We start from the raw sequence: 14,662 nt of genomic DNA, 5'->3' as shown, positions 1-14,662 counted from the left end.
GTAGAGAGCTTGACACGGAGCTCGATCCCAGGACCTTGGGATGATAATCAGAGCCGAAGGCAGGCACCCTAGACTGAGCCATGCAGGCACCCTCGTCACATCCAATTTTAGAACATTTTCACCACTGAAAAAGAAACCCCATATTCATTAGCAGTCATTCCTCATTTTCCTCCAACTTTGCCCACTGTAGCCCTGGGCAACCACTAATCTATTTTCTGTCTCTATGGCTTTGACTATTCTGGACATTCCATATAAGTGGAATCATACAACATGTGGCCTTTTTTCTAGCTTCTTTTGCTTACCATAATCTTTTAAAGGTTCGCAAGTGCCGTAGCATGTATCAGTTCTTCATTCCTTTTTTTATTTATTATTATTATTTTTTAAAGACTTTATTTATTTGACAGAGAGAGAGACCGTGAGAGAGGAAACACAAGCGGGGGAGTGGGAGAGGGAGAAGCAGGCTTTCTGCTGAGCAAGGAGCCTGATCCCAGGATGCTGGGATCGTGACCTGAGCTGAAGACAGATGCTTAATGACTGACCACCCAAGTGCCCCTACTTCATTACTTTAAAAAAATAATAATAATTTATTTATTATTTCCTAAAATAGATTTTTCATTAACATATGTATTATTTGTTTCAGGGGTACAGGTCTGTGATTCATCAGTCTTACACAATATATAGCTCTCACCATAACACACACCTCTCCAGTGTCCATCACCCAGCCTCCTCATCCTTCCCATCCCCCTCCACTCCAGCAACCCTGTTTGTTTCCTGAGATTAAGAATCTCTTATGGTTTATCTCTCTCTCTCTGGTTTCATCTTGTTTCATTTTTTCCTCTCTTCCCTGTGATCCTCTGCCTTGTTTCTCAAATTCCACATATCAGTAAGATCCTTTGATAATTGTCTTTCCCTGATTGACTTAATGTTATTCCTTTTTATGCTAGATAATATTCCAGTGTATAGATACACCACATTTTATTTATCCGTTCTTCAGTTGATGGATATCTGGATTGTTTTCTCTTTTTAATATCATGAATAATGCTGCTATGAACATTTGTGTACAAGCTTTTTAGGTATATATGTTTTTAATCCTCTTGGGTGACTCTAAGTTAAAATCCATCCTTGGTGGACTTCAACTCTGTAGTTCTCAGGACACCTGCACTTTGATTTTCTTCCTAATGCTAATTCTGGCTTTGGAAAAAAAAAATCCTCCTTTTGGAGGCCATGTCATTTAGGAGGAGACTACCTAGACTAGACATTTAGATAGTATGATTAGACACAGGTGACTACTAATATTTAAAATAATTAAAGTTAGGGACGCCTGGGTGGCTCAGTTGGTTAAGTGGCTGCCTTCGGCTCAGGTCATGATCCCAGCGTCCTGGAATCGAGTCCCACATCAGGCTCCTTGCTTGGCAGGGAGCCTGCTTCTCCCTCTGCCTCTAGCCTGCCACTCTGTCTGCCTGTGCTCGTGCTCTGTCTCTCTCTCTCTAACAAATAAATAAAATCTTTAAAAAAAATAAAAATAGGGGTGCCTGGGTGGCTCAGTGGGTTAAGCTGCTGCCTTCGGCTCAGGTCATGATCTCAGGGTCCTGGGATCGAGTCCCGCATCGGGCTCTCTGCTCAGCAGGGATCCTGCTTCCTCCTCTCTCTCTGCCTGCCTCTCTGCCTACTTGTGATCTCTCTCTGTCAAATAAATAAATAAAATCTTAAAAAATAAAATAAAATAAAATAATTAAAATTAAATAAACATTTAGTTCTTCTGCCATATTTCAAGTGTTCAGTAGCTATATGTATCTTGTGGCTACTATGTTAGATAGGACTGCTTTAGAATAATGGAGCTACTAATGTGTTAAGTAACCTTGAGGCCATCACTTCCCATCTGTGTATTAGGTTTCTCATCTGTAAATAAGGGTAGTGGACATTGAAAGCCCTGTCCTCCTCTGGCATCCTAAGTGACTTATGATTTAGTCTTTGGGGTGTGCTTCCTCTGACCTCCTTCTCCAGCCCTTCTCCCTCTTCACTGTGACTAGGGCAGGAGTACCCAGAGGGAACATCAGTCTGCTAATTGGTAAAGTTATGTTGCTCCCACTCCCTCTTCCCTTGATGAAAGGGAAAGTGACTTGAGGGCATACCCACATCTGAGTGTCTTACATTTGTGCAGCGCTTTATGGATCAGAGAACACATTATTTTACATGTTTTCTTAATTTTACATAATCAAAGAATCTCAAAGTTGGTAGAGCCTTTTAAGGTCATCTCAAACTTCAGAAAACATGAATCCCATGGGTTGCTTATAAAATGAGAATTCTAAGATCCCCATTCCCTGAAGAAGGATCTAACAGGTATCAGGGTTTCCCTGGCCCAGTCTGTACAATCCTATTCAGCAGCTCTTTGGGGAGTTTGCATTTTTAACACTGTGTGATCATGCCTTGAGACACATTGGCCTTTCTTGGTTGGTCCCAGCCATGTCTTGGAGTCTGCTCTTTACTATCCCTGGAAATCCCAGATTCTATGTATCTCCAGAGTTAGGAAGCTCCTGAAGGAATACCTTCTATCATTGGACAGTTCTGACAGAAAGGCTTTCCTTATACTGAAATCTCCCAATTGACCCACCTCTTCGATTTATAGTTACGGAACATTAGTCTGCTTCTTTCCCATAATAATCATTAAGGTTCATTCATTTATTCACCAAATATTTACTGAGCACTGACTCTATACAGGTTTCTTTGCAAGGCACTGGGGATTCAGCAATGAACAATACCAATTTGGTCTGTGCGAAACATAGTCTAGTAGGAGAGATTGACAATTAGAAAAATAAATAATAATATAATTATAGCTTGAGAAAAATGTTATGAAAAAAATAAACAGGAGCGCCTGGGTGACTCAGTTGTTAAGCGTCTGCCTTCAGCTTGGTCATGATCCCGGGGTCCTGAGATCGAGCCCCGCATCGGCTCCCTGCTTGGCGGGAGGCCTGCTTCTCCTTTTTCCTACTCCACCTGCTTGTGCACTCTCCCTCTCTCTGTCTCTGTCAAATAAATAAATAAAATCTTAAAAAAAAATAAACAGTGTTGTGATGAAGAATAAAAGGAAGGGCTGATGCTACTTTGAGTGATCTGAAGCATGACATAGAGCAAACCATTTGAAAAACTGGGGGAAGAACATGGCATATTCTATAGGTAGGAAGGCTAATAATGTGTTTGGAGTCTATTGAGCAAAATGGGACAATAGAACAAGATGAGCTGGAGAAGATACAAGGCATAGGAGAAGTTTGGATTTTCTTCTACATGTAATGAAAACCACTAAAGGATTTTAAGCAGGAGGTGGTACGATTTTTAATAGATTATTCCAGATGATGTATGGATTGGAAGAGGGTAAGAATGAAGTAGGAGACCAGTTTGGGACCATTGTGGTCATCCAAGCAAGAGATGCAGGTGGCTTGAACCAGAGTAGAAGCAACAAAGTACAGATACTGCTGTCATGTAACTCAGTATCTTCTCTTCTCTTCAGGCAAACAGCTAAGTTCAATGTGTCCTCTCAAAATAGGTTTGACTGCTTCTCTCATCTGGGTTTTTCTCCTCTAGAAGGCCTAACCCACCAGGTTAGACTCTGCCCTCTGTTTCTGTGAAGAAACTAGCTTTTCCCACCTATTTTTCCCCCAGCTCTTTCCTCCTGTCCTGTGTTTTACTTCTCTGCTAGTCTAGGGAACTAAAATCTCCAATACAGTAACTGTCCCTCATATAAAAGAGGAGTCCCAGTCTTCCCAGTCATTAATCAGTTATTAGGTTTTCTATGACTCAACCATGAACCTAAAGTACTTATTGTGCCAACTGAGGTTGGAGGAGATAGAGAGGAAGGGGACATGATCCTGCCCTTCATGAACCCAAGGTGTAATGGGAAATTTAAAGCCACAATAAATGTAAAAAAGATAGTACTGATAGATCATAAGGAAAGTGAGATCTGTGCCACAAACCACCATGTGACCTTGAGCACCTTAAATGGCCTCTTTGGATCTCTTTGGAGTTAGACTAAACTGAATGTTCTTTTAAAAATTCTTAACATACATCCAGGGCGCTTGGGTAGCTCAATCTGTTAAGTGCCTGCCTTCAGTTCAGGTCATGATACCAGGGTCCTGAGATTGAGTCCCGGCATCAGGCTCCTTGCTCAGGAGGGAGCCTGCTTCTCCCTCTGCCTGCCACTCCCCCTTCTTGTACTCTCGCTCTCTCGCATGCACTTTCTCTCTGGCAAATAAATAAATAAAATCTTTTAAAATTTTTTCTCAAAATCCTGGAGGGCTTGGGAGCTTGTAGTAGGCTAGTATTCTGTTTACCTCCTTCTCCTAATGAGCCAGGGGCCCCAGGTTGGTGTGTATGTCAGAGAAAGAAGACACTGGAAGAAGTAAGGTGCCTATATCAATAATGCATAGCTTGAGCCCAGAGCCTGGGAGAGGAATGTGCACTGTGGGGCGCGCGTGCTCGCGTGTGTGTGTGTGTGTGTAACTAAAAGTGGGCTCAAGTAAGCAGTTCTTAAATAGATTTGTGCTTATCTGTTCCTGTATACCTTCTATGCACCAGGCTCTATTCTAGGTTCTAGGGATGTATTAGTGAACAAGACAGACAAATTCTCTGTTACCATGGAGCTTATATTCCAATAAAAGACACAGGTAATATATAAGCAAATAAAACACACGAGATAATTTCAAATAATGGAAAGTTATGTGAAGCAAATAAAACAATGATTTGCTAGTGTTTGGGGAGGGGCAAGCTGTGCACATAGATGGGTACACAAGTATGGTGCATGTACTTGCAGATAGGCTCGTGTTTGAGTCTTAGGTCCATATATTTCTCCTTATTTGTGCCTCTGTGTACAAATGGGCAGCTTTTATGTGTACAGTGTTTTGTATATTAGTATATGTGATTTTATGCTTTCAAGTACACATAGGTGAGCTGGTATGTGGTACACATATGGGGATATATGTGCAGGGGAGTGTGGTATATGTTGGCATTTAGCTGTAACGAGATGTTCTGAAGTTTCTGTGACACTTATCAGTGGGCCAGTTAAGGAAATGGCTTTTTGCCCTGGCATTCAGGGCCATTTGCCAGCTTCCTCTCTCTGTGTTCCTTCTCACTTTAGAGAGCTCTCTGTGCTTGGCTCCTCTTAGCCCTAGGAGGCTAAGCCAATGAGAGGATAGTAACTGACTCATCAAGCCAGGAGCTGGAAAGAGGCTGATAATCTTCTGTTTAACCTCCAAGGCCTGGTTTCCCTGCTAGTCCCTGTCCTTCACACTGTGAGGCAAAAGAGTTGTGCCTTGAAATGAGAAGACCTGAAGATCTATTCTTGGCTTTTCCACTTATTATTTGACCTTGGCCAAGCTACTACATCTTTCTGGGTTTTAGTTACCTCTTTCTTGAGTACTCTGAGTGGTAAGGAAAGAGAGGGAGAGCGATGGCCTGCAGTGTTTAGGGAGGGCTGTGTGGTTTTGGTGCCAGAAGGTAAGGGGAAGGGATACTGAGCAGAGGCAATGGCATGATCCAATGTGTGTAGGAAGCCAGGAGGAACCCACTTAAAATAAAAGTTTGGCTGCTGCTTAACTTTCATTCTTACCTTTCTTCTTGTTCACTATGCTCCAGCCATGCTGGCTTCCTTACTGATCTTTGAATAGGCCAAACTCTTTACTGCCTCATGGCCTTTCCAAATTTCTGCCCAGGATACCCTTCTCAAGAATTCATATGGTGGACTACTTCTCATCACCTGGGTCTTTTAGCTCAAGCTTCCCCAGGGGGAGGCCTTCTGGGACCATTATTTAAAGTAGTTGTCCTCTAATGTTTATTAATATTTAAAATGTACATATCCTTTGACCCAGCAGTTTTATTTCGTGTAATTCATCCTACAGACATATTTGCAAGTGAGTAAAATGACATTTGAATAAAGATATTCATTGAAGCATTTATTTGTTAGATAAACTGTGGCACATACAATCTATGGACCATTGTGCAGATGACAAAGAAAAAGAAACAGCACTGTAAGTCTTAATGAAGAATTATATCAAGGTATATTAAATTTTTTAAAAAGCAAGATGACTGAGCTCTATACTTAAGATTTATATAGTTTATTGGATGTACATTATACTCAATAAAAAAACACTATACACAATGGTGTGTATTGTGTACCGTCATTTGTATAGAAAAACCAAGAATATGTAAACATAAATACATATATGTAATGCTTCTGTAATAGGCCTGTCCGTGGGACATCTCTTTCCTACCTCTTTCCATCCATGCTTGGTTGGGGACTGTGAGGTGCTTATCTCTCTTCTGAAGAGTATTAAAATTCAGATTTTTGAATATGGTTTTTAAATTTCCATCTTCAGTGATATCCGAAGGATCTTATGAAAGATGCTAACAGTGTAAACTTCTTCCAAAGTGATTATCTTGGTCAGTCCACAATAGTTCAGTTGCTCTACACCCTCCAACCTATTAGGAGTGGTTCTGTCTGCATATTAACTATTTCTGGAAAGTTACACAATATAGAATGAATAGTGGTTGCCAGTTGGCAGGGTGATTGGGGACTAGGGGTGGGAGGGACACTTCTCATTACATATCTTTTGTTGTGGTACCATTTGTATATATGTAATATATATATTATATATAATCATAAAATTGAAAAAAACCACCAGGGGTCATTAAATATTCACATATAGTCATGAAAGTTCCTTAAAATGTTTTTTTAAAATGTATTTCCAGGGGTGCCTGGGTGGCTCAGTGGGTTAAGCCTCTGCCTTTGGGTCAGGTCATGGTCTCAAGGTCCTGGGATTGAGCCTCACATCAGGCTCTCTACTCAGTGGGGAACCTGCTTCCCCCTGTCTCTCTGCCTGCCTCTCTGCCTACTTGTGATCTCTTTCTCTGTCAAATTAAAAAAAAAATTTTTAATTAAAAAAAATAAAGTATTTCTTAGTAGTCAGTCAGTCATTCTTCTGTCATTCATTATATCCTTCATAATGCTTATCATCTGAAATTATCTTGACTATATTTGTTACTTGTATAATTTTTGTACTGTCATTGGAATATAAACTCCATGTTGGCAGGGATCTTGCTTGTTCCGTTCATCGGTGCCTTATTTCTATACACGTATATAGAACATAGTAGTTGTTGAGTAAGCCAATGTGAAGGAAACTAGACTGAAATCTAGGAAGGAATGGGAGGCAAAGCTGAGGAGGTAGACAGAAATAAGATGATAAAAGTGTAGTGATTCTGGAGCTTTTTTAGAGAAGGAAAGAAGGAAGGGGTAGAGGGACAGGGAAAGAAAGACTCTTAGGCAGGCTTCCTGCCCAGCATGGAACCCGATAACGTAGGGGTCAGTCTCACAACTAGGAGTTTATGACCTGAGCCAATCAAGAAATCAAGAGTTGGACACTTAACAGACTGAGCCACCCAGTTACCACTGAAACTTTAAATTTGTATCAGAAATACAACTGAGGGGCGCCTGGGTGGTGCAGTTAGTTGATCATCTGACTCTTGGTTTTGGCTCAGATTGTGATCTCAGGGTTATGAGATCAAGCCCTGCGTCAGCTCCACACTAAGTGCAGAGTCTGCTTGAGATTCGTTCTCCCTCTACCTGCCCTGCTCATGCTCTTTCTCTCTCTCTCTAAAATAGATAAATAAATCTTAAAAAATAAAAAAGAATCACCAACTGAATCTTTATACCAGCTTGTAATAAAGAGGTAGATTCTTGGACTCTGTGATTCTGATTCAGTAGGTCTGAGTTAGGGCTCAGGAATCTACATTTTAATAAGTTCCCCTGGGTGCAAGTGATCTGGAGCCCCCACTTTGAATAACACCAAATGCAGTCTTGACACTGTGCTCAGGAAGAAACACATCTGTGGTATCATTTCTCCTTAGTACATCCCTAGGATGGAAGAGAAGGGACCATCATCCCATTTTAGAAACCTAATGAAGCTCACAGATGGACACTGCATCTTCCAATGACACACAGCTTGTATATAAAGTATACTTTAAAAGACCAAAGTGTTTGACCAGTCAGTTCAAGGTGTGACGGCAGACAGCTTACCCTCACAGGACATTCATAAGGAGCTTTGGTGTTCCTGAATGGCTATTAGGACTGTTCCTATTTTTTGCTTGGGGGAAGATATTGTATTCCCTAATGACTGATTCTTTCTGATATATCTCAGGGAGGGCAATGAACCAGAGGAGACCACCCAGATCACATATCGTGAGCTTCTAGTCCAAGTGTGTCGATGCAGCAATGTTCTCCAAAAACAGGGTGAGTGTTGGGGGTATAAGAAGGGGACTGCAGGGTCCTGCCTTGGGGTATCTGAGGACTTGGGGGAAGTAGACAAGGAATAGAAGGAATATGGTATAGGGGAACAGAAAAGGTCAGCTGTTGGGGGGCAGTAGCTTAATGAGAAGGAGCAAGTAGCAGCAAGAAGGGTCGTTGGTCCATGATCTGTGTCCTTTATTTGCAGGCATTCGGAAGGGTGACCGAGTGGCCATCTACATGCCCATGATACCGGAGCTTGTCGTGGCCATGCTAGCGTGTGCCCGCCTTGGGGCTCTGCACTCCATTGTGGTAGGAATTTGGATTGGAAAAAGAGACCTAGTGGGGGGTAGGGCTCTGGAGAAGTAGGTTAGGCCTGGATGATGGAGGATCTTAAGAATCAGACTAAGGAGTTTAGAATGTTTGGGTCATAGGTTCCATATCAGGTATCCAGTTTCTTCTAGAACCATAGCTTAGAAACCCTGAAGGTTTTATGAGTGTCTCCTTTCCTTGTTTACTTAATTCCTAGGTCTTCTTCTCCCCTCTGTCTTTCTTCCTTTTCCTAGTTTGCAGGCTTCTCTGCAGAGTCTCTGTGTGAAAGGATCCTGGATTCCAGTTGCAGCCTTCTTATCACTACAGGTGACTAATTCTCACCCCTTTCCCAAAACCGCCATACCCGAAGTTTTGGTCTCTCATTGGCTAGTTGGTATTTGCAACTGCTCAGCATATAGAGTAGGGACTGCCTACCCTTACTCCTGATTCCACCTCACCTGGCCCTCTGTCAGCTCAAATCAACTGGAAGAGCTAGAGCCAAGAGGCCTACCTCAGGAAGGGCTCAATGAACATTGTGTTCACTAGGGATAAGGGGCTGGGAGTGTGGTACCTTCCTAAGGCCTGGAATGTCTATTGCTCCCCAAAGATGCCTTCTACAGGGGGGAAAAGCTTGTGAACCTGAAGGAGCTGGCTGATGAGGCCCTGGAGAAGTGTCGGGAGAAGTAAGTGTGTTTGGCTGGTTGGTTACCGCTCTGGGTCCGCAATTCCCCAGTACCAGATTCCCTTTGTCCCCTCTATCTTAGATGGACATGGGTGGGTCTTTCCAAATTCTCTTTTGAGCCAACCAGCCTACCACTTCAGGTTTTTCCTTCTTCTAGGGGTTTCCAAGTGAGATGCTGCATTGTGGTCAAGCACCTGGGGCGGGCGGAGCTGGGCACAGGTGATTCTCCCAGCCAATCCCCCCCCATTAAGAGGCCATGCCCAGATGTGCAGGTGAGTCTGGTACTGCTATGCTTTCCTCTGGGCTCAGACTGTCTCCCTCTTCCTGCCCAGGAGGTTCTTGCTGTGCTTCTTTGCTTCCTTATCATAACGCTTAGACAATCTGGGAGCAATCCTAGGAATGCTTCCTCTGGCAGGGCTGGCAGGGAGCTGGAGGACTTTGACCTTGAATGTTATTAGGGAGCCCCCTGTATCTTGGGAACTTAGTATGAGTCTCCCTTAGACTTTAAGGGAGACTCCGTGCTAGTTGGGGTGTCCTGATGGGTACAAGAGATCCCCAGGGCTTGGGCTTAGGTTAGAAATGGGCCGACTTAGTCAACTATACTTTAGTTAAAAAAGAAAGAAAAAAAGAAATGGGATGATTTGGGTGACTGTGTGTACTGGTCTCTGTCTTGGCGTGGGCTGCCTGTATGGTCCCACCATGGAAGGATCAGGATTTGGCCCTCAAGATATGGCCCTTATTAACTTCGGATCCAGCACTTTTAGTGGAAATGGTGGAAAAGCCCAAAGGTCTAAGGGGCATGAAGAATGAAAGCTCCAGGGTCCAGAAGGACAAAGCTTCCTGAGATTTGTGACTTGAGGGGCCCTGAGGGATCACAGAGCTAGAGAGGCTATAGTCAGCCTAGGAAGGTTGTGGAGACCCCACTCAGCATTAGGGGTTCTGGGTGTGTAGAGGTTGGGGACAAGATCAGGAAAATGTAGGCTGGGAGGGGAGCCTGAAGTAAAGGAGGCAGCAGGTGCTTGGGACATGCTGACCCTTCCCTCCCACTCCCCTATACTCAGACCCTGCTCACCACCCTTTCCGTGGGCTCTTAACAGGGTAAGCTGAAAGAGAAACCCAAGCGCATCTGGCCCCAGGTATCCACATCTGCACTGCCTTGGGTACTGCTGCTCTGCGTGCTTGTCTGTGTTTCCATCTGCTCTTTGCCTGTTTTCCCCATTGAGGTGGCTGCCAGACCTAATTCCTTTCTTTCTGCCCCTGGGTCCTCTGCCATCTAAGTTACTCTGAAGGGTCATGAAACAAAATGCCTGTTGCTACCCCTCCGAACTGGCATAGTACATGGATCTCAGGAGGTAGCAACAGGCATCCCATTGCACTCCTGCTGTTCAGAACCTTTGTGGGAGAGAGGACCAAGTGACTTGTCAGAAAGTTTTTACTATGTATTTAACTGGAGCAGAGCCCTAGGAGATAGGAGGAGAGTGAGTAGAGGAGGGACAGAACTTGGACCTTGGGAACTCACCATCAAGTTGGGGAGTTATATATGTATTACAAATGAAAAACCTCAGTTTTATATAGGATAACGGGGAAGATTCCTAAATATATCTAAATACATTTATATATTACTTGGGGATTTATAAACTGCACATAAACTCTGATATAATTAAGTGCTAGATTGAATAAAATTTACTTTGTAGGTGTTTCTAAGATGTGAGATTTCTAAGTGGGGACTCAAAGCAGATTAGACTAGCAAAAGGCTGGGCTTGGAGTCCAGAGAATAATTTTTAGCTGTATGTCCTCAAATAAGTTATTTTTCCTCTCTGAATTTCAGTTACCTTATCAGCAGTGGAGAAATGATAATACATGCTTAAAAGGAAGCTACTTCCTTTATTAAAACAAAACATAAAACCCATTGTTCCTCTGAATTTTACCATTCTCATAGGCTGTCTTACTCTAAATCTTATATGGTTAATCTCTTCAGCTAATGGTAAATATAATCCTTTTTCTCTGTTCTCATAGCATGGTGGAGACAGCTCTGATTCCCAGGGGACATTATTTTCCTTTTAAAAGTCAGGCAGAGACCTAAGACATTTCTCTTGAAAGATGTAACAAGCTCAGTGGTTAGAGTGTAGACTCCAGAGCCAGACTACCTGGGTTCAAATCCTAGCTCTGTCACCTGCTACTGTGGAAGCTTGGACAAGCTACTTAAGCTCTCTTGCCTCAGTTTCTCCATCTGTAGAATAAGGATAATAACTGTACTTACCTGATAGGGTTTTGTCAGTATATATAAGGTTTTTGTCATGTAGTAACTGCTCTATAAATGTTAGCTTTTATTGCTTTTAACGTAGCAGGCAGCCCGGCATTTCTAAAAGGGAAACCAGAAAAGAAATAAACTCCTATAATTATTAATTATAGGCCACAGACTCCTGGATTTTTGTTTCTTGGAAGTGAAAATAATCAGTTATCAAAAAACCAAAGACCATAAGAATAGGGCTACAAAGTCCAGGTTTGTCTGAAAATTGCTGTCAAAGCTACAGAAATCTTGAGAGAGCACCACATCCCATCATTCTTAAGCATTTTTTAAGGTAGGGCCTGGCACAATTTGGAGGTGCTCTTCTCCATCATGTCACCTGTGGGCTTCCTCATTATCTCGCACCTGGCAATTGCCCTCCGTGAAGCTATCCTGGTCCAAAGACAAAGGCCAAATCAATTCTTATTTCGGTAAATTAAAATCTTCCTGGTTCAAAGCTGTGGGCCCTCAAAGACACACACCCAATTCAGAACCAAGGTCTGCACCTCTAATTAAGCGCACCCTGCTTTCTGGTGCTGGTTACCAGTTCCACACCTGGGGTACTGGCCCTTCTTACCCACATACTCACAAAGGAAACAATTTTATAAGATTACAAGAATCCCCTCATTACCACAGTATAACTATGCTTTTCCCTTGTATGTACCTAGTGCCTTTTCTATGACAATTCAAACCAGTACTGCAGACCATTTGCCCAAAGCAATATTGACACTCTTCTGCTTAAATACATTAAGGCCCTCATCTCAAGTAGATCATTTGGCAGGAAAAAAAAAGTATCCCTGTGTCAATGTATGTGTAGACCCATATGGCTATTCCACTAAAAAAATAGGGTATGTTTTAGTGTTTTCTCTTTCTCTCCTTTCTTTTTCTTCTTCTTTTTTTAATGGTGCTCACACTTGGTTTGGACTTGTCTTTTTTTTTTTTTTTAAAGACTTTATTTATTTATTTTTTTAAGATTTTATTTATTTGACAGAAAGAGATCACAAGCAGGCAGAGAGGCAGGCAGAGAGAGAGAGGAGGAAACAGGTTCTCCACGGAGCAGAGAGCCCGATGTGGGGCTCGATCCCAGGACCCTGGGATCATGACCCGAGCCGAAGGCAGAGGCTTTAACCCACTGAGCCACCCAGGCGCCCCAAGACTTTATTTATTTTAGAGAGAAAAAGAGCCCATAAGTGGGCGGCAGGGGGAGAGTTGGCAGAGGGGAAGAATCTTCAAGCAGGCTCCATGCTGAGCCCAACATGGGGCTCAATCTTGATCCCTCAACCCATGAGATGATGACCTGAGGCAAAACCAAGAGTCCAATGCTTAACCAGCTAAGCCACCCAGGCTCCACTGGGCTTGTCATTCTTACAATGTTTATGTGCCAGATACTTCAGATTCTCTAAAGTAAGGGGCAGATAGTACAGAAAGAGGAGAGTGGTTGGAGAGTCATTTTGTAACTTATCAAGGTATGTGTTTAACACTTTGGGGCTTTTTAACCAAATATCTACCCAATAAATGAGTATATAGCCATATAATGGGAGTAGGGTGTTTCTCTTACATTATCCTGGCTACCTGCCAGCCATGGCCATTGAACATACAAGAAGCTAATGAATATAAAGGGCTTTGTAACATCTCAAGCAAACCCAGACAGTTCCTATTTCCACACCTTTGAATTTATTTCCCAGAGGAGTTCAGTGGAAACGAACTAAATTCTGTCCTTTCTGTCATTCATCAATCTTTCCCACCCCACAGGACAATTTGAGGTATGTTATTTTTCAGGTAATGCCTTTTTCTTTTGATGTTCTCCAAATCCTGTGAGACCATTAAGGAAAGATTGACTATCCTCATTTTAAAAACAACCGATTTGGGGTGCCTGGGTGGCTCAGTGGGTTAAAGCCTCTGCCTTCAGCTCCGGTCATGATCTCAGAGTCCAGGGATTGAGCCCCGCATCTGGCTCTCTGCTCGGCAGGGAGCCTGCTTTCTCCTCTCCCTCTCTCTGCCTGCCTCTCTGCCTACTTGTGATCTCTGTCTGTCAAATAAATAAATAAAAATCTTAAAAAAAAAACACAACAATTTGAGGTAAAGTGCCTTGCCCAAGGACCTACACAGGTAGAAAGTGACAGAACTAGGATTGAGATCCAGTGCAATTTTTGGAGACATTCAGGGAATCCCACCTTCCCTCAGCACAGAGTAGACTCTGAAAACTGCCTGTTCAAAAAGGTGATATAACTAGGAAAGTAAAATAGTTTTAAGGAGAGGTTAGAAAAATTTCAGGATGATAGATATAAAAGTAGTTACCAAAGATACTCTAGTATGGGGGGCCTCCCTCTGCTGGGAGAAGAAGTCCTTATTGGTCCTTTTCCACCACCTTAAAGCAGGGTTTCTGCTGAATGGAACTTTAAGCAAATATTTCTATGGGAAACCCATTGGTACCAGTGGTGTGAAAGTAGGGGCGGAGTTAGGGTAGGAAACTGCAGATATGGATGAGGTCTAGACATTCAGGAAAAGGTGCTTGGACCAAAAGCTGTTGACTTTTCTCAATACTAACAGGGCTAGGTGCCCGCTTCACCTGCAGGCTCTGACTAATTTTGCATTTCTGAATTGGGTGGTGTCCGCATCCCTGCTGATAAGCCACTAGTGCCATAAGTACATACGTTTGTATGTAGGCCTGTGTGTGCATATTCATTCACCCCCAAAAATTTAGAGTGTGTATTGAGTGCCAGGCATTTTGCTAGGTGTTGGGGATAAAGAAAAAAATAAAAGAAAGAAAGAAAAAGACTCCCCACTATCTAGTTGGGGAGATAGTCATTAAGCAAATAACCAAATAATTAGAAATATGTACCATATAGGAAGAAAATAGGGTGTAATGGTCAAGAATAATAGCAAGGGTGAGGGCGGGTTTAGGAATCTACCAGATACTGTTCAGGGAAAGCCCTTCAATGAAGGTGACATTTAAGCTAAGAACTAAAGGATGAGAAGGACCAACCAAGGTGTCCTCCTCAGCCTGAGGCTACATAAGGGGAGCTCTGGAGCCGAGTGTGAGGAATGCCCAGGAAGCCTGCTGTTCTGCCCCTGTTCTCTGTCACATTCACCCTCTACATTTCTCCTCCGC

At 42.8% G+C, this 14,662-nt stretch overlaps 1 protein-coding gene across 2 annotated transcripts in view; it reads left to right on the top strand.

Annotated features, from left to right (window-relative positions):
* ACSS2 (acyl-CoA synthetase short chain family member 2) overlaps positions 1 to 14,662 on the top strand; it is a 47,485-nt gene that overhangs the window by 24,922 nt on the left and 7,901 nt on the right. Inside the window, exons 3-8 of one of the 2 annotated variants that reach the window (XM_032350883.1) lie at positions 8,184 to 8,275; positions 8,478 to 8,581; positions 8,836 to 8,908; positions 9,189 to 9,264; positions 9,421 to 9,535; positions 10,361 to 10,399. In XM_032350883.1, the coding sequence (XP_032206774.1) occupies positions 8,184 to 8,275; positions 8,478 to 8,581; positions 8,836 to 8,908; positions 9,189 to 9,264; positions 9,421 to 9,535; positions 10,361 to 10,399 (499 nt within the window). The remainder of the gene's footprint in view (positions 1 to 8,183; positions 8,276 to 8,477; positions 8,582 to 8,835; positions 8,909 to 9,188; positions 9,265 to 9,420; positions 9,536 to 10,360; positions 10,400 to 14,662) is intronic. The other variant, XM_032350884.1, reaches the window with a different exon arrangement.

This window comes from Mustela erminea, chromosome 7, assembly GCF_009829155.1.
Source record: "Mustela erminea isolate mMusErm1 chromosome 7, mMusErm1.Pri, whole genome shotgun sequence".
Taxonomy (NCBI): Eukaryota; Metazoa; Chordata; class Mammalia; order Carnivora; family Mustelidae; genus Mustela; species Mustela erminea.
Note: the sequence above shows the minus strand (reverse complement) of the source record. Positions and strands in the feature narration are given on the sequence as shown.